The 27,173-nt window shown below is 43.9% G+C and overlaps 1 protein-coding gene across 2 annotated transcripts in view; it reads right to left on the reverse strand.

The window, feature by feature from the left end:
- DENND4C (DENN domain containing 4C) overlaps window positions 1–27,173 on the reverse strand; it is an 84,891-nt gene that overhangs the window by 39,360 nt on the left and 18,358 nt on the right. For both annotated transcript variants that reach the window (XM_035097102.2, XM_035097103.2), the window contains 14 exons: window positions 24,265–24,588; window positions 22,721–22,973; window positions 19,932–20,001; window positions 18,105–18,274; window positions 17,278–17,519; window positions 15,535–15,601; window positions 14,099–14,157; window positions 12,108–12,252; window positions 9,402–9,577; window positions 5,382–5,482; window positions 4,260–4,478; window positions 3,088–3,233; window positions 2,041–2,076; window positions 1,552–1,682 (listed from right to left, as the gene is read on the reverse strand). In XM_035097102.2, coding sequence (XP_034952993.2) covers window positions 1,552–1,682; window positions 2,041–2,076; window positions 3,088–3,233; window positions 4,260–4,478; window positions 5,382–5,482; window positions 9,402–9,577; window positions 12,108–12,252; window positions 14,099–14,157; window positions 15,535–15,601; window positions 17,278–17,519; window positions 18,105–18,274; window positions 19,932–20,001; window positions 22,721–22,973; window positions 24,265–24,569 — 2,120 coding nt within the window. In that variant the 5' untranslated portion in view covers window positions 24,570–24,588. Of the gene's footprint in view, window positions 1–1,551; window positions 1,683–2,040; window positions 2,077–3,087; window positions 3,234–4,259; window positions 4,479–5,381; window positions 5,483–9,401; window positions 9,578–12,107; window positions 12,253–14,098; window positions 14,158–15,534; window positions 15,602–17,277; window positions 17,520–18,104; window positions 18,275–19,931; window positions 20,002–22,720; window positions 22,974–24,264; window positions 24,589–27,173 lie in introns of those variants that run through there.

Consider the following 27,173-nt stretch of genomic DNA (forward strand, 5'->3'; position numbering starts at 1 on the left):
AATTTGAACAGCGATCTGAAGCTAAGTTCAGCTATAGGGCAAGGAGAGCCACAAATTTATCAAGAGTGTATGCATAATGTGACGGCTGTGTCTTTTGCCTGGAAAAGCTGTAAATTTTACAAAGATCGTTAGTCTAAAAAAGTTTTGAGAGAAAGCGAAAGTGATCTGAGCTTTCTAAGATGGCGCTGCTCCGTGTTGAAAGACCGACGCAACAGGGGACACTCCAGACAAAGAAGATTTATGGGGAGGCCGGACTGATTAAAACTCACACAGGAGAAATAATATATGTGAAATCTCGTTTGATACTTATCTCAGCAGCTGTGGAAAAATTGGATGAAAGAAGAAAACATCTTAGTGACTGAAGGGGAAAGATCGGGATTATTATGGACTTTGAGTGACGATTTGGACTTTAGAAAAAGATGGCAGTGGACAGTTGCGAGGAACCCCCAATTTTTGAAGCATGGGAACTCTGAAAATTTTATATGATTTGGCATAACATTCGGTTTAATTGATATGTATTTGTATAATTTGAAATAATGGATGTGATATAATTGTGTTTTAATTGGAAAATTAATAAAAATAGATTATAAAAAAAGAAATAAATTAAAAAATTAAAAAATTGTCCAGTAGCACCTTAGACACCAACTTGAGCAACACTGAGCTGCATGAAATGGAAGTCCATCTACCTCACAAAGAAACTTGCACAGATACAGACTGATATCTCCTTTCTGACTAAATGCAAGAACCTGGACATTATACCTAAGGGTCTTAGAATTGGGTGGCGCTGTGGGTTAAACCAAAGAGCCTAGGGCTTGCTGATCAGAAGGTCGGCGGTTCGGATCCCCACAGACAGGGTTAGCTCCCGTTGTTCGGTCCCAGCTCCTGCCAACCTAGCAGTTTGAAAGCACATCAAAGTGCAAGTAGATAAATAGGGACCGCTCCGGTGGGAAGGTAAACGGCTTTTCCGTGCGCTGCTCTGGTTCGCCAGAAGCGGCTTAGTCATGCTGGCCACATGACCTGGAAGCTGTACGCCGGCTCCCTCGGCCAATAACGTGAGATGAGCGCCGCAACCCCAGAGTCGGTCACCACTGGAATGGTCAGGGGTCCCTTTACCTTACAATCCATCTATTCTACTGAATATACAAAGAAACTATGCCACACTTTCTCCAAGAAGTTGCTCAAACATCTGATCAGCGTTAAAATGCCCACAACAAACTTAGTTGGTCTCTAAGGTGCTACTGGACTTTTTTTTTTAGCTTGTATTTAGAATGCTAGGCTATGCAATACTGTAATACTGAGATACCTTTCTTTCACAAGACAAAATAAAATTCAGATATCCATGCCGTAGTACATTGTTAATGAAACTGGATAGAAAAAAAAGCAAGAACTACCAAGCACCATCACTGCAACATTATCAGAATTCAGAACAGACCAAAAACCAAGGTAGCAATGTAATTTTTAAAGAAGGAAGGCTAATATAAAAGGTTGAAGCATGACGGAAAAATCTTTATAAATAGGATGAAGACAAAAAATGTATCCAGGTCGCCTTACCTGTATCGAGGTAGCCTATCCTGCCCATCATCATGGGGAGGTTCTGGTGGCATTATAAACACCGTGTGTTCACTCTTCTGCGACTCATCAAGTTCAATCAATCGGGTCTCCTCTGCGGAATCCGTATCAACCTGCAAATATTGAAATTGCAGGTGACAATGCCAGATTAATGCCATGCCTTGCCTTGCATCTCTAAGTACAGGAAGCAGCACCATGAAAAAGTCTATTTATTGATTTATTATTTGTACTTATTGCCTGACCCTCACCAAATGGTCCCAGGGCACGTTACAAAAATGACCACTGAAATAAATCGACACATGGCCAGTTTACAAGCCACGCATTTTGCAGCTATTAGATGCTCTGTACCAGCCTATGAAAAATTCCAAGGCATATAATTAAACAACCACGATTCCCATTCCCACGATATTGTCCAGACATACAAAATACCAGGAAACTCTTTAAATGTCCCTACAGGAAGTAAATAAATACCTTTTCTCCTTTTTCTGATCCTTTCTCTGGAAAAAGCTAGAAAAGGCCATAGAAATAAAATTAGAAAAGCATATATTAAAAACTCCAAAACTGAGTATAGTATTGCTTTCCATACTCTTTGCCTAACAAAAGCTGTTTTTGAATTTTAAACACACAAAGTTCCCAAATGAGAAGTAGGCATACTTTTCAGTGTACGGGAGATTCATATACCACAGTTTTCCATGTATAAGACGATGCTTTATTATTTTAAAATAATATTTAAAATTGGGGGTCGTGTTATACACTGATAGTACAGAAGGGGAATGTGCAATTTCTTACAGCTGAGAGCTGGAGATTGCCAGCAGCGATTGGGCGGGTGATTGGTGGCTGTGGCAAGGCCTGCTGTAGATTGGCTGACTCTGGCGGCGAGCAGGCAGACGATTGCTGGCTTTGGCGATGCGTGTGATTGTCAGCGTTGGTCAGGCGGGTGAGCGATATTCGGCAACCCCCCCCCAATAAAGCTCAACAACTCTGGTATAACCCTCCCCCCCAAAAAAAGCTTAACAACTCTGGGCAATCTCCCCCCATTTTCCCAATTTGGAGTCCCCCAAAATAGGGGTCGCCTTATACACGGGGGGCGTGTTATGCACCTAAAAATACGGTACTCGTGGAATCTTTTAGCCTGGACTAGCAAGCTGAGTGAGAGACAAAGCACACAGGCCCATGGATAACTCCCTCTGCCATTATAAAAGAGAGTTTGAGCTAGTGCCATCCAAAACAGGCTCCAAGAGCTCTATATCCACATGACTACAATGATTGCCAAGTCCATTCTACTACATGGGCTTCTCCATTAACGCTGATATATGTAGATTCTGCGCTGCTATTGAGCCACACACATTTCCTGTATAAAACTACAAGAAGCAACTCAACTCAAGCTGTTTCAGGAGGTGAAATGTCATTCCTGACACGTCCAAGGAGGAGAGACTCGGGAGCATTTAGGAAAGAGAATCAAAAGCCTAACACTATCACATTTAGTTAGACAAGAAAGAGAGGGGGGGGAGTTTTTACCTTTTCTACGCAGTCATCAAAGAAAGCCAGTCCAGTATCTTTGTCACTCACAAAACTGCATTCTACAATGAAGCTGCTAAATATCTGTGTCTTTGTTAAAACCGTGTAGAATTTTGCGTAGGCACGGTCCCTACTTTTTAAAAACCCTAGTTTTAAAAAAAGACAATTTGTTAGAGATAAAAGGTTCACAATTAACTTATTTGCATGTTGAGCTTCTTACTTTAGCAACTTGCCATTTCCCCATTATATTATAAGTGTTTGCTGCTCATATTTCTTTATGCCACCCAGTTAATAATGTCCTCCGGGTCTTTAATGGTCAAAAGTTTAAAACTATTTTAAAAAAACAACCCACAAGAACCCCAGAAGTTAAACAAATGAACCACCTAGTAATCTCTGAGAAGCTTCTACGATAACAGCTTTTTTTCTGCTGTCAGTTTTCTGTTGCCACAATGAAAATGAGTATTTTGTCAAAATTGCAATTTTGACAAAATAAACTGAGGACAATAAGCTCTGGAAAGTGGGTGGGGCAGGGTGGGAACCCTTAAAATTCAAACCATGTAACCTTAACTGGTGATATTTATATATTCTAGGCTTGGTGCATTTGAGAAACCAACAAAAATAAACAGGTTTTCCCATTAATTTCAATAGGGCCTGTGCAAGAAGCTTCCAGCACACTCTGGTGCTGTGAAGACTTTAAACTCTACTGCTCTCCAACTCTGAAGTCCAATAAGATGCAACGTGCAGCCCTGTGGATATACAGGGGACGTCTGCGAGACACAAGCTGAGAATGGCCCTGTTACTGCTGCGAGCATTTCATTTCAACCAGTGCATGGGCGTAGGCAGGGGGCAGGAGGGGACAATTGCCCCCCCCAGAAGCAAAAGGCTGAGGGGCGCAGGCGTGGCAGCCCCAGGCTCCCACTCCCGGCGCGAAGCTCCAGAGGCGCACGGGGACCGTAAGCGGAGGAGGCAGCCACAGGCTCGCATTCCCCGCACGCCTCTGGAGCTTTGCGCTGGGAGCGGGAGCCTGGGGCCGCCTCCTCGGAAGAGCTGGGCAGCGCAGGCAACATAGCCCCGCCCACATTCCCAGTGTGGCCCCTCCCCTCCCGCCCCCCCCCTAATTTTGATCCTGGGTACGCCCCTGAACCAGTGCCCATGTTCTTCTCAAAACTCACCTTGATTGTCAAACAAGGAATCTGTGGCGGTAGCTTTATTTGAAGGTGCCTGGGTGATCGGTTTAAGAAACGTTCTGTACCCTTTTAAAATAGATGCCATGAAACGTAGAAAGGCTTCCTGAATCTCCGTTTCGAATTGCGTGTTCTTTTTGTGCCACGAGAAGTCCGCCTCTATAGGTGTCATCTCCACCGCAGAGCCTTCTTGGGTCTTTCTGTGAACTGTGGTAGAGGTTGGAAGGAGGCAAGCTGAATTAAAGGGTTTCCCCCCCAGTTCCACAGGTGTGGTTTATTTAAAGATTAAAAAGGCTAACCCATTAAGGAATGCTTAGACAAAGGCGAATTAAGAGTGAGTGCAATTTACAGCGTTTGGAACCTAAAACCTCCATGGGCTTTGAATTTCAACTTTACCTTTAGCCATAACACCTTAGCTTTTATGTCATACCCTTTTATCAGCAGATCTATGAAAGCTGAACTAAAAGTGTATGCTAAGTCAGTGAGGTTACTGAAACTAGCATTATGCTTGGCATTATGCATGAAAAAATATTGCCTTCTGTAAACAGCAAAATGTGTTTGTCTTTCCTAAGCACACAGCAAAGGAAATCTCCTTTGCAATCACCTGGCACTTTCTACCCGTCACAGGGAAAATGTGATCTGTGCAAAGAAGAGTTTTAGCTGAAACGCACCATGGCCTTTTTCCATGTGTGTGGAAGCAAGCAGTTTTACTGCAGACAGAAACAAGAGCTCTTGATAAGAAGCAAGAGAAAAGGACCCAAAGAGGAAGATAAGACAAAAGCAGTAGTAATTTAACCCCTCCTATAGCACCAGCCAAGTTCACACTTCACACCAAAGCATAGTTTTTAAAAATAATACCATTACCAGCATGTTTTTGCATGCTACTCAAATCGCCCTGCTTTGTTCCTGCTGTTTATTGAAACACTATTGTTCCTGCTGTTGTGGCCTCTGTTATTTTCTCCTACCGGTAGGGAACCTACATAAGGACTCTATACAGGCTCTTGGGTACCCCATAAAGGAAAAGAAGCAGTTTTCTTCTTGTAAGACCACCATTATAATTATCTTCTTTTGCTTAAATCCACTTTATTCTCCTTCTACGCCATGGCTTACCTAATGCCAGTTGTGGGTGCAATTTCTTTAAGGTGCTGAGAAGGCTTTTGCATGGCTTCTTAGGAAGCTGCTTCCAGTTCATGCTCTTCTTATCATCTGATCTACATGATTGAGAAAACACACACACATCAAAATGGATATAGATAGATAGATAGATGATAGATAGATAGATAGATAGATAGATAAGAAACTGTATTGCTTTATTCTAGCATTTCTTAAGGCCCAAGAAGAAAGTAAATTATAACGCTCCCACACTCCAAAGCACCTTTTGTTTTTTGAAGTGAAACATCTGGTAGCAGCTATTGGGTTTCGTGAAAAAGCGATAGTGCTCTCTCAACTGAATTTGGGTCTAACCCCAGAATGGACTAATTTTTTTTAAAAAAAGTTTGATTTAGGCAGTCTTCCAACACGGAGTTCCCTATCCTATTTCAGCATCTGAATTTTAAAAAATGGCTTCCCACATTTAAACTGATTTCCCCCCTCCAGTCGGGGAAGGTGGGAATCACTCGGGTACAATTAAATTTGGCAGGCATGCAATTTTGTACCTTCATTGGATTTTTAATGAGTCTTGAACGTAACAGCGTTTTCATGTACGGCAACAGATTCAAGTGTTTTCATTTTTCAGACATGCCTTTAAACGATATTATAACTGCAAGAACTGAAAATATTCAGAACCATGATGAATCTCTATGTTGTTATTTCTCTGAGATTAAGGCCGGTGTCAAAAAGAGGCAAGCATGGTTTTCTCCCCTCCTGGGCTTGGAGACTCTTGGAACAGACTGTCAATCAAAAATAAATAATTTGATCCAGAAGTGGAGAACTTTCGCTGGACCACAGCTCCCAACATCCCATACCACTGGCCATTCTGGTAGGACTGATAGGAGTTGGAGTCTTTTGTATCTGGAGGGGGGGGGGATAATTGCTGGAATCTGTTGTGTCCATTAGCATGCCATCATTTCACACAAAACCCTATGCTATGCATGCAAATGTGGGAGACGCTCCTTCATATGCAAGATCAAGGTCAGGATCTAAATAATTAGTGTTTGTGAAACATGCACAGCTGCAGCACACAGCTTCCCAGTTTCTCTGCTGCTTAAAAGGAGGCCTGTGTCTTCTGCAAGGGAAGCCACATCAAAAACGCAGAAATATCATTCTGGCTGTGTGCAGTTCATTAACATATGCACATTGGATCGTGACCAAGACTGGGACTGGGCATCAGCGAGTACCTGATTGGCAAAAATAAACTCAGCTTTTTATATTCCTCCTGGTGCCTGAGAGGAAGTTTTGCAACATTTAGGAGAAATAAAACTGCACCTTAGAAAACAAAAAATAAAACCACAGTGTATGACATTTTAAAAAAAGAATACCAGGATATGGGATTTGTGGATTAATACTGTACTTAATGTCATGTGTTACCACTGCTAAGGCCAACAGTAAAATCTAGCAGTTCGAAAGCACGTCAAAGTGCAAGTAGATAAATAGGAACCGCTACAGCGGGAAGGTAAACGGCGTTTCCATGTGCTGCTCTGGTTCCCCAGAAGCGGCTTTGTCATGCTGGCCACATGACCTGGAAGCTATACGCCGGCTCCCTCGGCCAATAATGCGAGATGAGCGCGCAACCCCAGAGTCGGTCACGACTGGACCTAATGGTCAGGGGTCCCTTTACCTTTTTTATTCAGATTTAGAGGCTGCATTATTCACAGCTGCATTCATTTCTTAAAATGGGTGAGATGGAGAGAAGGCACGGCAAGAATGATATCAGACCTGTTAGAAGAAGACTTGCTTTTCCCTGACACAGATATGCATTTAGGGAAACCCTGCAATTAACAAGCAGGGAGGGAGTCTTCCTCCCACTAACAGCAACAACAAAAACTAATATGAGGGGGGGAAATGACCTATCGACCCGCCCAATATCTGCACACAAACAGCTTCTCCTTGTCACTTCTGTTAATAGACTCTGAAAGCAACTGAAGTCAGACAATGAAGAGAACCGTCTGATGAATGAAAGCTATTCAACATTTCTCTGGCACTTAGTGATGCCTCCATCTCTATGGTATTGGTAGCACCAGAGAGACACACAGGACCTGCTTATCTATGACAAGTGTCTTATCTGTGACAGCGCTCTGCTTTTCTGAGAAGTGCTATTCTTCCTCTTCCTCAATGCCAGGTCATCTTGGCAACTGTTCCTGGGTAATTTTGCGGTGACCAATGTAAGATTCGTATGCTTCTTTACATAATACTTTGTGTTTTACTTAATGTCATCTAGCTCCAATTAACATTCAGCTATTCGTTTGTCGACCGACTTGATCCTCGCTGCAAAAATGATCAAGAAGTGCGCCACAGGAAGTTTAAACGCTTTATTTTAACTGTGTTTTAAAAGGTTCAAGTAACAGTTTGGAATCTCGACAATTTATCTGTAATTTGGATAAGTGTTTTCTCTAAAGGCATGGAATTTTTTCTTCTATAAAGAGCTAATGTTTCACGGGAAAGTGTCAAACTTACCGTAACATTTATTGCAAACTGTGGGGGAAAAGGTTTTCTAGCAAATGACCTGTGGCCAACATAACATGTGACACAAAGAGATGGCTAGATTGACTGGAAAAATAAGGAATCAGGAGGATCAAAACTTCAATAGAGAATGGGACAAATATAGATTGTATTTAAAAGAACACTGTAAACACTTGAGCTCTTTGGCAGGTTTTGAATAACCCTTGAAATGTTACAAAGACTTTGGATATTTTGGAGGACTGTAATTCAGATGAACTATAATAATATGCAGTTTATTAAGATATTTAAAGGACCCACAGAGGGGAGGAGGGAGGTCCTAAGATTCGGAAGAATATTGTTTTATCTTTAATATTCCCCCCAAAAAAGGTTAATTGTGTGATTTATTTTGTAAAACCAATAAGAATTATTATTATTATTATTATTTTTAAAAAACCATAGCATGTGAAAATTCATTGATAGACACCCAAATATAAGTCTCCAAAGCAAGACCCTAGTCCACGTGGGAAGTTGTGATGCTCACAAGAATTTACACCTGGCTATGGCAACCTGGCTAATGATTTGTTTCTTTCTAACCCATAATAATAATAATAATAATTTATTATTTATACCCCGCCCATCTGGCCGGGTTCCCCCAGCCACTCTGGGCGGCTTCCAACAAAACAGAAATTCTAAAATACAGAAATCCATCAAACATTAAAATACAGAGATCCATCAAACATTAAAAGCTTCTCTAAACAGGGCTGCCTTGAGATGCCTTCTAAAGGTCTGGTAATTGTTGTTCTCTTTGACCTCTAGTGGGAGGGCATTTCACAGGGTGGGAGCCACTACCGAAAAGGCCCTCTGCCTGGTTCCCTGTAACTTGGCTTCTCGTAGTGAGGGAACCGCCAGAAGGCCCTCGGAGCTGAACCTCAGTGTCCGGGCAGAACGATGGGGGTGGAGACGCTCCTTCAGGTATACCGGACCGAGGCCGTTTAGGGCTTTAAAGGTCAACACGAACACCAACACCATAATATCTTTCATTGCAGGGAAGACAACTGTCATAGGAAGTTCCCCTTTTTAAAAAGAGGATTTCATACTAATGAATATAATATTGCATCAATTGGCTACGATTCGTTTTATTTTCCAGTCTCAAACCCAACAATAACTGACCCCAGTGGCCATTTCTGCTTCTGCACTTTATTTTAGTACAGGGATCGGCAAACTTTTCCGCCAGCGGGCCAGATCGCCCGCGCGCAGGAGCACGCCCCCCCCCGGTGCCCATGCAAGGGCAAGACTGCTCTAGATCATTCTCATCATGTCAAGCCATGGTTCGGTGTCAGATCTAAAGCAGCCCATTGTTTTGTACTAAAAGTAGCAGTAACCGTAATGTGGCTTCATCGTTTTGAACACGTTTTGAACACTAGTGTGCCGCGGAACAGCGGTTGAGAAACGCTGCCTTAAAACACAGAGAGACACACATACACAAAAGACAGAGGATATAAACAAAAACTGGAAAAAAAGCCAACCACTTACATGTACACCATGTTTGTATCTAAGTCAATGCAAACCACATCCTGTGGAGGGTCATAAAGATCAAAGTACCGGGAGTCAACTCCAACTATAAACGGGACAGGAGCACTGAGCACCGCTGCCAGAGACAAAGGACAGAGGGGGATGTAGGGACACTGCCACTGAAATGGGAAAATCATCTGAAGGAAAAACGAAAACGAAACCCACGCGTTAAACAATAAATAAAAAGTGATGCAACATCAAGTCATTCTCGTAGCACGGACCATCACAGCAAGAACGGCAGCAGCAGCAACAACATAATATGATAGCAAACTCAAAACTGTATATAAGAGATCCAAATTCGTTGTTTTCATGATTGCCAGAGCTCCTGCAAGTCCAATAAACAGAAAATTTAGCTTCAATGCAGGTTTGGGTGTGTAGACAAAACAGTTAACAAACATCAAGTATCAACAAATGCACAAAAACAGTCAAGAAGCCATTTTGGCATGTATGTGGCAGAATAATTGTAATGATGGTGGTGGTGGTGGTGATGATGATGATGATATAGCTCAAATGACACAATCATATCGCTCAAATAACAGAAGCATTTCCCCCTTTCAAAATCCTGTGATTTCTTCATGGATAGGAATAGCATTTTAGAAGTAATTCACCATTCGCTTTGAGCTGAAGAAAGTAAAAATAAGATGATTTGGCCAAGATGCACAATTCACAGAACGAATAAAAGAAATATTAGAGCTTCAGCAAAAGTAGAGGGTGGGGAAATAAAGAGAAAACCCAAAATGGCTATCTCTTGGGGTTTTTTTGCGACACACAGTTTCTTAAAAGTAGAGAATGCACTTTTTAAGCTGTTAAAGATAAGAGGCCATGTGTCATTAACTTTGCTTAGACTATAAGTGGAGAGTTACTATGAAAACTGCCTTTGAAAAAATTGTTTTTAAACAGTGACTATCATATGCCTTGAAAGAGGAAGTTATATTTTTCCCTTTCAAAGGCACACTGGGATAAAGAAGAATTTGGAGCCCTAAGATGTCAATTGCATTCTTCGTTTCTCTCACCTACGTCGGTGAAACTAACAACCCAGAACCGAAAAAATGATAGGTTTTATCCTTCAAGATCACTAGACACCTTGCATGTTAAAAAATAGGTCATGTTTCATTTAATTTATTTTTAATTGCTCTTGAAAACAACATTTCCAAGGCTGTTTTCCAACTGGTGTTCCTTCTGCTGTTATTTCAGTTGAGGCACACACCAACAGAAGAGGAAGGGGGGCAATTTTTGCCCATTCCTTTCCATAGCTGCCAGGTACCCCGTTTTCCCCAGGAAACCCCCGTTTTTACTTACCGTACCTTTTCCCAGTGGTCCCCCGTATCACTTCGTCTCCCGTTTTTCTCCGTTATTTTCTCCTGCCGGCGGCCATTTGTTTTCTTTCCGATTTGCCCTTCTATGGGCACCAAAAATGGCCGCCGCCAGCTTCAAAAGTCGCATCTACGCATGTCCGGAAGTGCATAGACGCAACTTCCGGTGTCGGTGGCGGCCATTTTTGGTGCCCATAGATGGGCGGAGCGACACCGGAAGTTGCGTCGATGCACTTCCTGACATGCGTACAAGCAACTTTCGAAGCCGGCGGCGGCCATTTTTGGTGCCCATAGAAGGGCAAAGCGACACCGCAACTTCCGTCAACGCAACTTCCGGTGACACACGGCTGCCGGTCCCGGATTCTGCAGTCCGGGACTTGGAAGGTAAGTTTCTTTCCCATCTCCCACAGACCCTCCAGACCAGTTGTGGGGGATAGGCAAAAACTGCCTCCCTTCTGTCACCAGACAGCTCCATTTAATCAAAAGCTGTTGTGCTCATGGACAGGGACCAGTTAGATACATCTGTGGTATTCTAACAGCCTAAAGACTTGTTTCAAAACACTTCCCACCAACATTTTAAAAAAATGAATGAACAGCTTGCAAGGTTCGGGATTCAGGACTACCTGAGCTCTCCCAATTTTGCAATTTTTCAAATATTAAAAAAAGCACAATCTGCAATTGTTCTGATGCTTAAACATTCCTTAACAGCAAAAAGCTGTAAAATCACTTATACTGCTCTAGTATAAAATTCTTCCCCTCTAGGTAATTGAAGTTGAACAATCTACTTCTCCAACTGTGCCTGACCTGTCCCCATACAAGTAGTAAAAATTACTACTGTCTAGGACTTTGCATATTTTCTCCGGAAGTAGGTTGATCTCTTCAACTGTCATGGGTAGGCAAACTAAGGCCCGGGGGCCGGATCCAGCCCAATCGCCTTTTAAATCCGCCCTGTGGACGGTCCGGGAACCAGCGTGTTTTTACATGAGTAGAATGTGTCCTTTTATTTAAAATGCATCTCTGGGTTATTTGTGGGGCATAGGAATTTGTTCATTCCCCCCCCCCCAAAAAAATATAGTCCGGCCCTCTGCTGGAAAAGTTTGCTGACCCCTGTATTAGACGGCCAGTGCTACATTAGTTCTGAAAACAGTAGAATGAAGGGGGAAAGAACAGAGGGAGAGAGGGAGATTAATTCACAAAGCTGTCTAACTTTTAAAACCTTATACGAGTTGGCAAAATGAAACATGAAAATGTGAGGCCTGCAATAGACTAGGCTGCCTAGTGAAATTAAAGGGCTGCTCCAAAGTCTGCAGAAATACCATTGTTTCAGCTTTAAAAGAGAACACGGCATACTTACAGCTGCCACTGCTTCCGCTACTCCAGTCAGCACAGCTGGTCGAAGGGAGTGCAGCAGGATCTTGCCCTCCAGTAGCACAAAGAGGAGTAAAGTGGCACAGTTTTCTGGTCCAAGATTCATTAGCAGAGTGCTGAAGTTTGCTCCACTAGAATGCGATCAGAAGATTCAGAAGCGCAACGTTCGTTATTCGTCATTACAACAGCTACCAATAAAATGCAACATGCCAGACAGCGACACAAGTCAGTTCTGTCCTTTCCCAGGGCACGTCTCTGGTTGCGCTGTGGCGGCTCAAGTTATACCCTATGCGAGGCAAGGATGTACTGACATCTAGACCAATTTTGCCCATCCTCACTCCAAATCACCCTGCTATACCGCGCAGTGGAAGTTTTCGTTTTATAGTGGAGGCTAGGGCCAGGCAATATCTGGTTTTCAACATTGTGACATATTGCCTGCTAAACATTGTGGTACACTGATATATCGTGGTATGAAATAAGGATGGAGCTATGTAGAAGCATAGGCTGGTTTCATGGGTTTTCCCACATTGTGATTTTTGCATAACACACAAACATACACATCCATCACAATTTGCAATATACAGTGGTGCCTCGCTAGACGAAATTAATTCGTTCCACGGGTTTTTTCTTCTAGCGAAAAATTCGTCTAGCGAATCCCATAGGAATGCACTGATTTTTTTCGACTTTTTTTTGCTCATAGGAACGCATTAATTGAATTTCAATGCATTCCTATGGGAAACCGTAATTCCCTAGACGAATTTTTCGTAAAACGCATTCGTCTAGCGAGGCAAGTTCCGCTCGAAAAATCCTTTCGTTAAGCGGAAATTTCGTTAAGCAGGGCATTCGTTAAGCGAGGCACCACTGTATTGCCAGGTAAAAAATTATGAAACTGCTATCACGATATGGACTTCAAACTGGTTTGGGGCAATGTACCACCAATACATCGCCCAACCCTAGTAGAGGCTGTCCACTGGTAAAGGGTGAAAATAATTTCCCAGTACAGTGGTACCTCGGTTTTCGAACACAATTCGTTCCGGAAGACCGTTTGAGTTCTGAAACGTTGGAAAACAGAAAACTCAACAGCCGACAGCTAGACCTCAGGATCTTGCACTCAGCAGAAGCCGCGTGCTAATGTTCGACTTCCCATGGGTGTTCGAAAACCGAAGCATTTACTTCTGTGTTTACGGCATCCGAAAAACGAAATGTTCGTCAACGGAGACTTTCAAAAACCGAGATACCACTGTAGCGTGGGCCACTGCTGTTTACTGTGAGGGAAGCAGGAGCGAAGCACAGGGAGACTGAGGCAGTGAATGGTGGCAGAAGCAAGAGACAGACCTTGCCCCCATGTCCTGCACTTTCTGCTCCTTCCTCTTTTCAGGAGCAGCAGTGATCCAAGAAACTGAGAGGGCAACACAACCCCAACCACAGTGCTTCATCTGCTGCTACTGTCAAGAGGTGGATTTACGGGGGTGCCAACTGTTTGGTTGCCCTGGGCACAGAGCCTCGGGGGCACCGCCAGGGATGCCACAACTATGAATTCACAACGGTGCGTGAGAAACAGAGGGGGGGGGCATACTTTGGTGTTGCACAGGTGGCCTCTGGAATTTGAGACCCAAGGTCCACCACTGCTTCTGTGCGAGAAGCTGCGAGGGGATGAATGAGGTGTAAAGGGAAGAAGCTTGGTTAGCCACACGGGCAGAGGCACCAGCCCCTAGTGTGTGCATGTGCATACCTATACTCTTTGTTTGCTCAGCTGGCAGAGCATGAGACTCTTAATCTCGGGATCACGGGTTCGAGCCCCATGTTGGGCAAAAGATTCCTGCATTGCAGGAGGTTGGACTAGATGAGCCTCGCAGTCCCTTCTATATGATACACATATAGAAAGTTAATAAACAGATAAATAAATACACAGAGAGAGAGAGACAAAAAGTATCTTCAAACTTTTGTTCGCTTTTCAGAGTTATCAACTATCGTTACCTGAGTGGCAAGGGCGTAGCAACCGGTTGCGAAAGTATTAACGTATCATGCGCAGAGAGCTGCAAAATGACAAATGGCACAAATATTAGTGAGCTGACAGAAAACTCACGCAAGCGTTCTAATCAACCATGTGTGAAGCATGAGTGTCACACGGTATTGTAGGATCGGGAACACCCAGGGAGGTGTCCAACACACTTGCTGTGGCAGCAGAAGGAGGGCCTTTGATTGCGGAACATAAATTCTGCTCCTTTCCTCCCTCTCTGTGCCCTTTAAATCGTTTTTGGGGTTCCCCCAACCCTCCAGAGCAGCTTGGGGAGGGTGCAGAGCAAGTATGGCGAGAAGGAAATGGGAAAGTTATGTTGTACAAATGGAAAAGCCTTGCGCTAACGGATTACGTCTATTATATACTGTCCCCTGTTTGCTATATCATTTGCACCTCAGGCTGCTTATTGAGATTCACTTTCGTAGGTAGCTCAGCTGGTTAGAGCGAGGGGCTGATAGTGCCAAGGTCATATGTTTGATCCAGTGCCGGATTTATGTATAAGCTAAACAAGCTATAGCTTAGGGCCCCACTCTCTTGGGGGCCCCCAAAAAAATTAAAGGAAAAACACCTGGATGTACATTTCCAAAATATAAGATAAAAAGGAAATAAAATAAAACCTACATACAGTTAGAGCTTAATAATTATTTCACTATTAATATACAGTATGTAAAGGTAAAGGTAGCCCTGACCGTTAGGTCCAGTCGCAGACAACTCTGGGGTTGTGGCGCTCATCTCGCATTATTGGCCAAGGGAGCCGGCGTACAGCTTCCAGGTCATGTGGCCAGCATGACTAAGCTGCTTCTGGCGAACCAGAGCAGCGCACGGAAACACCGTTTACCTTCCCGCCGGAGCGATACCCTATTTATCTACTTGCACTTGATGTGCTTTCAAACTGCTAGGTGGGCAGGAGCTGGGACCAAACAACGGGAGCTCACCCCGTCGCGGGGATTCGAACTGCCGACCTTCCGATCGGCAAGCCCAAGAGGCTCAGTGGTTTAGACCACAGCGCCACCTGCGTCCCCACTATTAATATACTTCTTCTTAATTTTATTTCAGTTCAACAATTACTTTGATAGAATACATATTTTGTAATGTGCAAATGGCTTGAGATACCTATGAGGTTCGTAAATTACCATCTAGCATAAATTCAACACAAAAAACAGCAACAATTTGGTGTTGACAAAGGACAGCTGGACATATGAAGGGCCCCATTACCTTCAGGAGCTGAGGGCCTCATCCAACCTAAATCTGGTCTTGGTTCAATCCCCATACGTGACAGTCCCTTCCAACTCTATGATTCTACGTAACACAAAGCAATTGAACACGGAAGTCCCGCGAGCTCTGCAATAATAAGCAGCCTTCCTAGGGCGCACAAAGTATTTAACTTACTCACCTGCACAAGAATTCTTGGTCTTTGGGGAGAAGGGAAAGGTATGTTGTGCATAAAGTGGGATATGTGCCTGTAAAGACAATTAGAGATATTTGTCATCTCAAAACCATCAAGTCTGAATTTAAAGCACACTCACTATTTTAAAAGGGATTTTTAAAATTTATTTTAAAAAATCGAATGTAAACATGCCAAATGAATTTAGTAGCCACATTCGTAGCACAACTGAAATGTCACACTGTTTTTAAATGATACAGAGAGGAGCACTTCTTTCAAACCACTAAAGGTAAATTCACCTTTCCAAACCAGAAGCCTTCTAATTGGGTATAGTGGGTGGAGAGATACCAAGGGAAGATAAAAGACTCTTTACGTATGCAACAACTGCATACGTAGTTCCATTTAGCCCCAAAATGGAAACAGCAAGAAGTACCGACGAAAGGAGCATGGCAGATGAAGATGATGGACTTTGCAGAACTGGCAAAGCTGACAGGAAAAATCCGAAACCAGCTTGATCAAGTATTCCAAAAGGACTGGAGTAAATTTATACAATATTTGAAAGATCATTGTAAGCAATTAACATCACAAGCAGGGTTGCCCGAAGACCTACAACCGGCTCCTATTTTGTGCCATCCCACACCCTACAGCATGGGTGTCAAACACAAGGCCCGGGGGCCAAATCCGGCCCGCCAGACCTCGTCATGTGGCCCGCCAAGCGCCCCAGCCAGCGGGACCCAGCAGCGGGATCTTGCTGCTGAAGCGCCGCGCCGACAAAGCGCCAACAAACAGCTGGGGCCTGGGGGGAGGGGTAGAAAGGCGGCCGAAGAAGCGCTGCATGGAGCACCCCGAGCCACAGCAGGAGAAGGAGGAGGCAGCTTGCCGGGTCAGCGCCCAGCAGCGCCACACGGAGAGTCCTGAGCTTCTGCGACGCAGCAGTGCTCTGTAGCACTTTGAATCCTCCTCCTCCTGCCACGGCTCGGCGCCTGGAAATGGCTGCTGCTGCTGCTGAAGCACAGACAAAGCACCCAGCAGTGCCTTCCTCCCCTCCCCTCCCCTCCCTCTCCCTCTCCTCAGAAACATAGGATGCTGCTTTATACTTCTGGCCCTTAAACCCTGGAACCAGGAGAACAGCTCCAGTGAGTCAACCTCAGCCAGTCCCTTTGGTGAAGGGTGGTGGCTCACTGGCAGAACATCTGTCCTGCATGCAGAAGGACCCCAGCATCTCCAGGTACCAGTAGCTCTGCAAAGCTCCTGCATGAAACCCTAGCGAGCCTCCACCACCCAGTGCAGTTACCAAAAATCATTTTTCAATAAATTGTACAATAATTGTACATTTGAATATCTACTTGCCATTATTCTGACTATGTTAGTTATTGCTTACATTATTACAAAAAACAGTAATAATTGAATGCAGTGACAATAATTTATGATAATAAAGAGTGGACACATAGTCCTACAGATACAACTGGCCCTTTGAGGGTGACCAAACTGCTGATGCGGCCCCCGATGAATTTGAGTTTGACACCCCTGCCCTACAGGGACTTCTACTCATATGCAGTACAAGAGACAAAATAAAACCCAGATGCTTTTTCAGTGTGCAATGGCTTGGCAGTGGAAAACCACAGCAGTAACTCACAGCATGCGCCACAGCTTAGCAATAAGAATACCAGAATGAGCACCTTGGCGTAACCCTCCCTCATTTTTGCAAAAGCCGTGAAAACAAGGAGCAGACTTGGAAGACGTCCTACTTACTTTTCAATGGGAAGAGGATGAGGCCCAGACACGGAAAGCTTATAGATGAACATGAGGAATTTTCGGAAGGCTTCAAAGAAAGGCCAGTGTGACAGAAGGCAGATGCACTTGTTGGAATTTATGGATTTTGAGGTAACCACTTTTCTCTCGACAGCTGTCAGGAGGCCCAGCTGCACATGCTGCTTTTCCGACAGCAGCTCTCGCGAATAAGGCTCGTAAAACTGGATAGCAGCACCGTACACCTATAGGAAGGGAGAAAGAGCCTCGTAAATAATTGCCTCCAGCAACTGGAAGAGAAGGGAGTTATCTTGATTCTCTAAACATGGAAGGAAAGAGATATTCTTCTATTTGCCCACTCCCAAGATTGCTAGAATACACAATTTAGGTAAAGCACAAAGTGTAATACAACAGTGCTACAGGACCCCAAAGTGAAATCAGTAGCTTGGGCCCATTAACATTGTGAGAAGTGAAATTACAGGGAACCAGGCAGAGGGCCTTCTCAGTAGTGGCACCCGCCCTGTGGAACGCCCTACCTTCAGGTGTCAAGGAAATAAACAACTATCTGACTTTTAGAAGACATCTGAAGGCAGCCCTGTTTAAGGAAGTTTTTTGAAGTTTGATGGTTTACTGTGCTTAATGCTTTTAATTTGTTTGAAGCTTCCCAGAAAAATATTATCTACCTTGTATATTAAAGCGGGATGCAATACGACAATTTCACAGGTCAAGGAACTATGCAGGTTTGGCTTCGATACGCAAATAATAAAAGGAAAACAGAAGATTCTAACTGTGACATATGAAAACAGAAGGCTATGGTTCTCAAAACATACCTTTTCTGCACTCGAGGCAGTCAGAACAAATGTTGAGAATACAGGCAGCGGGTATTTGGTTTGAGGGTCCCAGCATTCAATGGTGGCCCCCATTGGAAGACAGAAGAGAGGTACAGATTCTGATAAGGGGAATGACTCATAGTCATCTTCGGGGTATCTGAATATCAAGCCTTTCCAAAGGGAAAACAATGAGATACAAAAAGCATGTTTCACATTATCTTGCTCTGCATGGAGATAACAGAATATACGTATAGAGCAATGTTAAATGGCCAAGGCCATGTGTTCGAGCCTCATGCTGGGCAAAAGATTCCTGTATTGCAGGGGTTGGAACAGATGAGCCTCATTGTCCAACTCCACAATTCTATGATTGTCCCACATCTGAAGGACATTCATCTTAGCCAGGGATAAGGGCAGAAAAATGGGACAGGGGTCCTTCCTTTTTTGCTTCACCAACTCCAGGCTGAGGGGGCAGAAGGATCAAACCCTTTGGGGGATCTACAGGGTTTGGGATCCAAAGGATTGCAATTCTTCTGCCCCTCACCTGAAACATCTGAAGCCTGGCAATGCCTACTGATGGAAGGAGAACCAACAGCTGGAGATTACAGCCCACCTAAGCTGAATCACCAGCGATCAGCATCAGGGAGTTAAGGGCTGCACTCACAATGTACGGAAAAACCTGGATAGGGGGCTGTATGGTATCAGGAGCAGAAACCCATGACTAATCCACATAACGGGATGGGAAAGCATGTTGCAAAACAAAATTCAAAACTGTGATGGGTTTTGTTTTTTTCCCACAACCACTTAGGCAGCCATGTATCATAAACTTCTGCTTCTAACTTCTAAGTGAAAATTTGGCTTTAAGCCATAGGGGAGGCTGCATACAAGTTCCGAGCAACGATTGCTTGTGCCATTCAAAACGGTTATGTTATAAATACGTCCCAAAGGGAAAAAACCCAACAACTCTAAGATCAGTGCCTCTTCCTATGGCACACTGGAACATTAAAAACAAGCTATTGTGCTTGTCCATTTGCCTTCAGGAGTCAGAATGCTTGCACTAGCCGGACCTCTGGAACGGATGACGGGGGAGGAAGAAGTCCTGTTGCACCTGCTAGCACAAAGCTAAACTGCCAATGATTCCATGCCAACAGGCCCGTTCACCTTACCCCAATCCTGCTTCTCGTGTTGTTTATTTTGTAAGGAAATCTTGGGGTAAGATCAACATCTTGGGGCAATAAACATCGTTTCCCCAGTTATTCCTGGCTGCTGCCCCTTCACGGAACTGCGAACACACTTCCAAGCTTCTACATCCATAGTCCTTTCTGGCTTAACAAGGCCTGGATGTCTAATTCATTTATTTTGCAGATTCTGCAAAATTTGTTTCGGCTGAAATGGAAGCCAGCGGGGCGAAGAGTGTTCTGGAGAGACCCAGGTTCAAATCTTCACTCGAGGTGATGAAAGGAATAAAAGGGGGCAGGGTGCAATGAGAACCCATGGGCACTGCTCTGAGTTTAACTGTGTTTTAAAAGGTTCAAGTAACAGTTTGGAATCTCAACAATTTATCTGTAATTTGGATAAGTGTTTTCTCTAAAGGCATGGATTTTTTCTTCTATTTTCTCTTTTTTCACAGTTCATTGGAGAAAGGATGAAAGGATACAAAAAACAATGTGTAATCAAGCATTTTTATTCAACAAAGAGGGTGGGTTTAAGGTGGGAGCTCTCTGGCATCAAGAAACCCCAACCGGCAAATTTAGTAAGCGGCAAAGTAATTTAAAGTAAATTTAAATCAGGGCTAATATTATCTGCAGTATATGGAAACAACTAACTTACCAGCTTTGTAGGCAAGGGAGTTCGAAGCTGGAACGGACTTCTTGTAACACAGGTAAACACTGGAACCCCACTGCGAAGGCACCAAAAATTAGATCACCAAAATCAGTGTGTGGGAGAAAGAGTAAGCGCCAAACGTCACGGGAGAACTCAAAACCCGCCCAGATACCCCCAAAATTGTTTACGCCTCCACATATATATGGCCAGACTCTACTGAAGTCACCAGCTGATGCTGTAGTCAGTCCTTAGAGGTAAGACCAGGCATCCCCAAACTGCAGCCCTCCAGATGTTTTGACCTACAACTCCCATCATCCCTAGCTAACAGGACCAGTGGTCAGGGATGATGGGAATTGTAGTCCAAAACATCTGGAGGGCTGAAGTTTGGGGATGCCTGGGTAAGACCATAGGAAAAAAAAACACCAACCTACCAGGACAGGTTAAATAAATAAATATTTATACCCTACCCATCTGGCTGGGTTTCCCCAGCCACTCTGGGCGGCTTCCAACAAAAGATTTAAAATACATTAAAACATCAGTCATTAAAAACGTCCCTAAACGGGGCTGCCTTGACTCTGCTAGCACTTTCTACACTGAGGACCATCTCCTCTTTTTCTTTTTAGGACTTCCGGGTTGGCTGCAGGTTATGGCGGGCGGCGGCGACCGCTTGTCCTGAGGGGCCCGATTGCTGTGAGGGGCAGGAAGGGAGCACGGACAGAGCACCTTCTCCAAACAGCCCGAAAGAAAAAGTTTGGGTTCTGGAAGGAGCCATGGGAGCGTCTCCACCTCCATCGTTCTGCCCGGACACTGAGGTCCAACGCCGAGGGCCTTCTGGCGGTTCCCTCACTGCGAGAAGCCAAGTTACAGGGAACCAGGCAGAGGGCCTTCTCGGCAGTGGCACTCACCCTGTGGAACGCCCTCTCACCAGACGTCAAAGAGAAAAACATCTACCAGACTTTTAGGAGACATCTGAAGGCAGCCCTGTTTAGGGAAGCTTTTAATGTTTAACAGACCATTGTATTTTAATATTTTGTTGGAAGCCGCCCAGAGTGGCTGGGGAAAACCCAGCTAGATGGGCAGGGATAAATAATAATAATTTATTATTATTATTATTATTATTATTATTATTATTATTATAGTGGGAGCTCCGAAATCAAGAGCAGACATAAGATCGAGACCCACAGCAAACTGCCTCAAGAGCTGGCATTGAAGCAGCGACTTCTCCAAAAATAAAAGAAATTTGGACCAATTTGACAAGGTAAAAGAAATTAAAATTAAGAAGTATAAACTAATTGGATCCACAGCAGTGTGGTAAAGGCTTTATTTTTTAAAAAAAAATCTTATTAATTTTTCACGAAGAAAAAACTTTGCAAATGTTAACATAAACCATAAGTTGCTTTTATCAATTGACTTTCCTGTCCTCCCCTTTCATGGTTTCCATAGGTAAAGGTAAAGGGACCCCTGACCATTAGGTCCAGTCATGACAGACTCTGGGGTTGCAGCGCTCATCTCACTCTATAGGCCGAGGGAGCCGGCGTACAGCTTCTGGGTCATGTGGCCAGCATGACTAAGCCGCTTCTGGCGAACCAGAGCAGCGCATGGAAAAGCCATTTACCTTCCCACTGGAGCAGTACTGTACCTATTTATCTACTTGCACTTTGACATGCTTTCGAACTGCTAGGTTGACAGGAGCTGGGACCGAACAACGGGAATTCACCCCGTCACGGGGATTCGAACCACCAACCTTCTGATCGGCAAGCCCTAGGCTCTGTGGTTTAAGCCACAGCACCACCCGCGTCCCATATTCACCTTTAAATGTTGCATATTTCGCCTATGCTATTCAATACATTCAATTTACTGTATATTCCTCCGTATAAGACTACTTTTTAACCCAGGAAAATCTTCTCAAAAGTCAGGGGTCGTCTTATATGCCGGGTCGTATTTCTTATACGGCGAGTATATCCCAAACTCTATATTATAACTGGAAAAATTGGGGGTTGTCTTATACGCCTAGTCGTCTTATATGCCTGAATATACGGTACCCTATTGAGAACCACCTCCACTTATGAAAATACACACATAAAGTATCTCAGCAGTGTTTTATCTCCTCCTACTTCACTCCTGATCTGTTTACTTGTGGTAAAAAGGGAAGGAAAGAATAGTTCTGCTCTGTCTTGTATGGCACAGTTTCAGGGACTCAGACAAGTGCTAAAGTTCAACCCCACACCAATATGTTCTAAACTGCATTTTACTGACCCTGTGCCTACACTTCGGTAATGTTATCTGAAAAACTACTTTGAAAAGGCATTTCACTTTCATGTATATCACCAGAAACACAGCAATATATATAACTCACAAACGAAGAAAACCAACAGTAATATCAACTTCTTCCACTTCCACTTAAATAGCTCGGCTGTTATTCATGACAAAAGTAAAAGCTACTTTTTATCATTATAACACCAGCAGTCTTCCAAAGTTCAACTGTCCCCTCCCCACCCTGTTCTTTAAAGAGAGAGAGAGAGAGTAGTTGGCTATCTCATAGATATGGATTCTGGCAGCAGAAGTGGAAGAACGAAGAAATACAGAGCTGTGGAAAATGAAGAGACACAAACTGTACTCAGAGTTAAGTGCACTAGGTAAGAGTGCAATAAATACATTATTATTATTATTATTATTATTATTATTATTATTATTATTATTAACATTTTTAGCAGAAGCAACAAGCCCCAAAAGCATTTCTGCCCCATCAACCCATTACAAAGCCAAAGTTTCAGACAACAACGTATCAATCTCACCATGCCACAATTTAAATTCTTATCGACTTTGCAGAACGTATGAGGCGGGGTTTCTCCTTTGCTGGTTACAATGACACAGATGTCGGTAACGGCCAAGGAGTTTTGGGGTCGCACTGGAGGAGCCCTCCGAAAGGTGATGAAGATTCGCTGGGAAGAAGCCGAACTGTTGTTGACATTAGCGCAACGGCCGTAGGGAGTAGCCTGGATCACCTCACAGCCCGGGATCAAGCGTTCCTTCCCTTCGTATAAAACTCTGCAAGCAGGGAGGAATAACGGACACAGGAACGTTTCACACACATAGTACTGAATTATTTGCCAGTACACTATTATAGAATTATATACCCTTCTCAACAGGACCCAGGTGGCGCTGTGGGTTAAACCACAGAGTCTAGGGCTTGCTGATCAGAAGGTTGGCGGTTCAAATCCCTGGAACGGGGTGAGCTCCTGTTGTTCGGTCCCAGATCCTGCCCACCTAGCAGTTCGAAAGCACATCAAAGTGCAAGTAGATAAATAGGGACTGCTCTGGCGGGAAGGTAAACAGCGTTTCCGTGCGCTGCGCTGGTTTGCCAGAAGCAGCTTTGTCATGCTGGCCACATGACCCGGAAGCTGTCTGCGGACAAACGCCGGCTCCCTCGGCCTATAGAGTGAGAGGAGCGCCACAACCCCAGAGTTGGACACGACTGGACCTGATGGTCAGGGGCCCCTTTACCTTTACCCTTCTCAACAGGATCCCTTTCAAGCATAAATAATGATTCTCAAAACAAGGAATACCAAAAGAATTCCCACTGACTGCTGCTTTTTCATGAAGACGGTTTTGTGAAGAGCATGGTGGAAACTAGTGAGATGGGCGATATCTGGCTTTCAATATAGTGATAGATCACTGGCTAAGCATCATAATTTTGCCTGCACCTGCTTTTGTGATTCGCTGCCCCTGCATGAGGCAGGGGAGAACTAAGCCGGCAGAGTTAATGGGGGCTGCAAGAATTGAGAGGTGGCTTCACAGTTTCCCCCACATTTTGTGTGTGTGTGTGTGTGTGTGTGTACACGCGCACGTTTTTTATGCAAAAACCACATCATGATTTGCTATATATTGCCAGGTAAAAAAATGATGAAACTGATATTCACAGCGGGATTTGGATATATCGCCCAGCCCTAGCACACATCATGACCTAACACACATCATCACCAAAGCACAGCTTCTGATTGGCTGCCTGCAGCCAATCGGAAGCCGCAGAAGCCCCACTGGACGTTCGGGTTCCAAGGAACGTTTGCAAACCGGAACACTCACTTCCGGTGGCGTTCAGGAGCCAAAACGTCTGAGTACCAAGGCATCCGGGATCCAAGGTATGACTGTACCTGCATTCTATCAAACACCTACAGTTTTGGATAGGATAGACTGTCAGGAGTTCCAATCCTGAAGGTCGTGTGTGTGTGTGTGTGTGTGTGTGTGTGTGTGTATCAGCAAAACCACAATCTTATCTCCCAAACTGATATAGCTCAACAACTAACAGGTCCTTTTCCGTTTTCGCCACAACACTGCTCACCCGATGTCCGTAAGAGGCGGCTTGTCCCTGCTTCTCTTGTAGCACAGAAAGAGCTCCGGGCTTTTAAGACTCCCATAGTTCAGGTTGGCCTGAAGGGCTGTGGGGGTTGCTTCGACACAAGTGTATCCCTCGGGAACGGTTTCTCCCGCTGACTTGATGATGATAGCAAGATCTGTGATGGGAGCTTTGGGGCCAACTGACTTTGTTTCAGAGCGATTTACTTCTTGGTCCAGAAGCGTCGACGTATCTGTGAGTCCGGCCACTACGAAATAGTCCACCACCCTTGGGCCTTTATCCTCTATCATAATTGTGCTGGGAGAATTCCTGCAGAAGAGGAATGAAAATCAGGTTAAGATCCATCTTTTTTAAAATAAATAAAAAACAAAAACAAAAAAATGTAATAATTATTCCAGGCAGACATGATTCTGAATGAAGATGGTAGGTCTCTTCTATCTGCATAGGTAAGAGAATATCTCCTTTATTACATGAATCAACCCTTAAGGCATGTTTACCATCCCAAAAGAACCTAGAGCAGGCATCCCCAAACTTCGGCCCTCCAGATGTTTTGGACTACAATTCCCATCTTCCCCAACCACTGGTCCTGTTAGCTAGGGATCATGGGAGTTGTAGGCCAAAACATCTGGAGGGCTGCAGTTTGGGGATACCTGACCTAGAGCATGGGTAGGCAAACTAAGGCCTGGGGGCCGGATCCAGCCCAATCGCCTTCTAAATCCAGCCCGCGGACGGTCTGGGAATCTGCTGAAAAAGTTTGCTGACCCCTGTCCTGTCAGCAAGGGTCCGGGAATTCTGTCTCTTTTAATTTTATTCCCCAACCCCCGGCCCAAAAAAAATCCATATTCTAAAAGCATGCATTCTCATCTCTTTTGCTCAGCAAAACAAAAAAGGTGGGGGGGGGAGAGCAGAATCAACCTGAACTTATACATTAAGCTGAGTTACACAAATTCAGATCATTGGTCCATTTAGCTCAGAATTACCGGTATCTGCTCCTCCGGCAGGGGTTCTCAGAGATTGCAGGAAAATATTTGCTTGGGGGTTGAACAACACAGGAAAGGGTTAAGAAACCTTTTGCACCGCTGACACCTGAGGTTTCTTAACCCTTTCCTCTGTTGTCAAAAAAGGTTATATATGTATGCCCGATGGCAGCCCGTGTTTTGTTAGCCCCAAAATGGAAAACGAGCGAGGTCCCAACCAAAGAAGAATGGCAACTTAAAACTGATGGAATATGCGCAGCTTGTGGATCTAACTTACAGAATAAGAGAACAAGCAGAACATTCGTTTAAAGATCGGAAAATGTTTATTGAATATATGGGGGGAAATCGTGTACACTTGAAAACGTTGGCAGCATTAAGATAAATCCAACGGTGTAAATAAGTTTTGGTGGAAGTAATAATGGAATAGTGAATGGTTTAGTTTATATAAAAAAGCTCGAACTAAAATTCTTTCTAAAATGGTATAGAACTCCGGCCCAGCTAGCTAATATGATACCAGGATTGAACCCTAACTGCTGGCACTGTGAACAAGCCAAGGGATGGTTCTCCCATATGTACTGGGAATGCCCAGAGGTAGGGGGATTTTGGAATAAAATCCTTAAGGTTATTAATGAAGTTTTTAAAGTGAAGTTACCTATAGACTTCAATCTTATGACAATGGGTATACTAGGAAATACGGCCATAGAGAAAGGTGACCAGCACACCTTCAAAGCAATGATATTAGCAGGAAAGGCAACAGTAGCTTTAGGTTGGAAAGATAGAGAAAAATGGACAGTAGAGGTCTGGACTAAGTATTTGTTTGAATTTATTCAGTCAGACATCGTGGCAGTAACGTCACAGGAAATAACATGGAGGGCCAAGTCTACTATTATAAGGACCACATGGAACCCCTATCTTCAATGGATAACAACTACTGGACCAGAAGACATCCAGTGGAAATTCAAGACATTGTGCCCGTGGCTGAGGACAACTGTTTGAACCCTTCCAATGGATTATGGGTGGGGGAGGGGTGGGAAGGGAAAGGAAAAATGGTATGGGAAATTAAAAATTGGAAGGAGAGAATATAATGCATGTAAAAATTCTCGTACTTCAATAAAAACCTTTTTAAAAAAGAAAAAAATATCAAATATGTGGGGATTTATGCTATGCAAAATGAACCATGGAAAGAGAAGAAGGGAAGTCACTGATATTTTAAAGTTGTTTAAATGAATATTCTAAATTGTAAAAAGAAATTGTGTGTGTGTGTGTGTGTGTGTGTGTGTGTGTGTGTGTGTGTGTGTGTGGAAAGTAACCTTTTGTGTGCCTTCTAACCCTTTAAATTGCAGCAGCTATGCTGCTTGTTGTTGTTTTAAAACCACATTAAAAATATTCACAATAATTTATGTAATTTGTTCTTCTGCCCTGAAACCAGAAGTATTAATTCCCTGCCCAACCACCACCACCGCCCCAAACTGCTATGCTGCATAGAGGCTACGGTCAACTTTTAAACATGAATGAATCTGGAATTATTCTATTCCTCATAGATTTAACCACAGAAAAGAGTCACCTGAAACTCTCAGAAATAAGTCTTCCCTAAAATCTACCATTCCCTCTGCTGCTCTTCTTCGTTATCTCCACCTCTAATCTCAAAACCCCCTGTAATGCTGCAAGTTATCAGATTGGTGCTAGAGGCTCTCATGTAGTTCTTGTCCAAATCTATGACTGATAATACAACTAGGAACGCATCCGAACAGTGATTTAGAAGAGCAAGCATCAAATAAAGGAACGGTTAATGCAAGCAGCCTCTGTTCTAGGAAAGCCCTGATCTATAGGTACCGGTAATGTAAAGGTAAAGGACCCCTGGATGGTTAAGTCCAGTCAAAGGCAGCTATGGGGTTGCAGCACTCATCTCGCTTTCAG

The sequence above is a fragment of the Zootoca vivipara genome, chromosome 16, assembly GCF_963506605.1.
Source record: "Zootoca vivipara chromosome 16, rZooViv1.1, whole genome shotgun sequence".
NCBI lineage: Eukaryota > Metazoa > Chordata > Lepidosauria > Squamata > Lacertidae > Zootoca > Zootoca vivipara.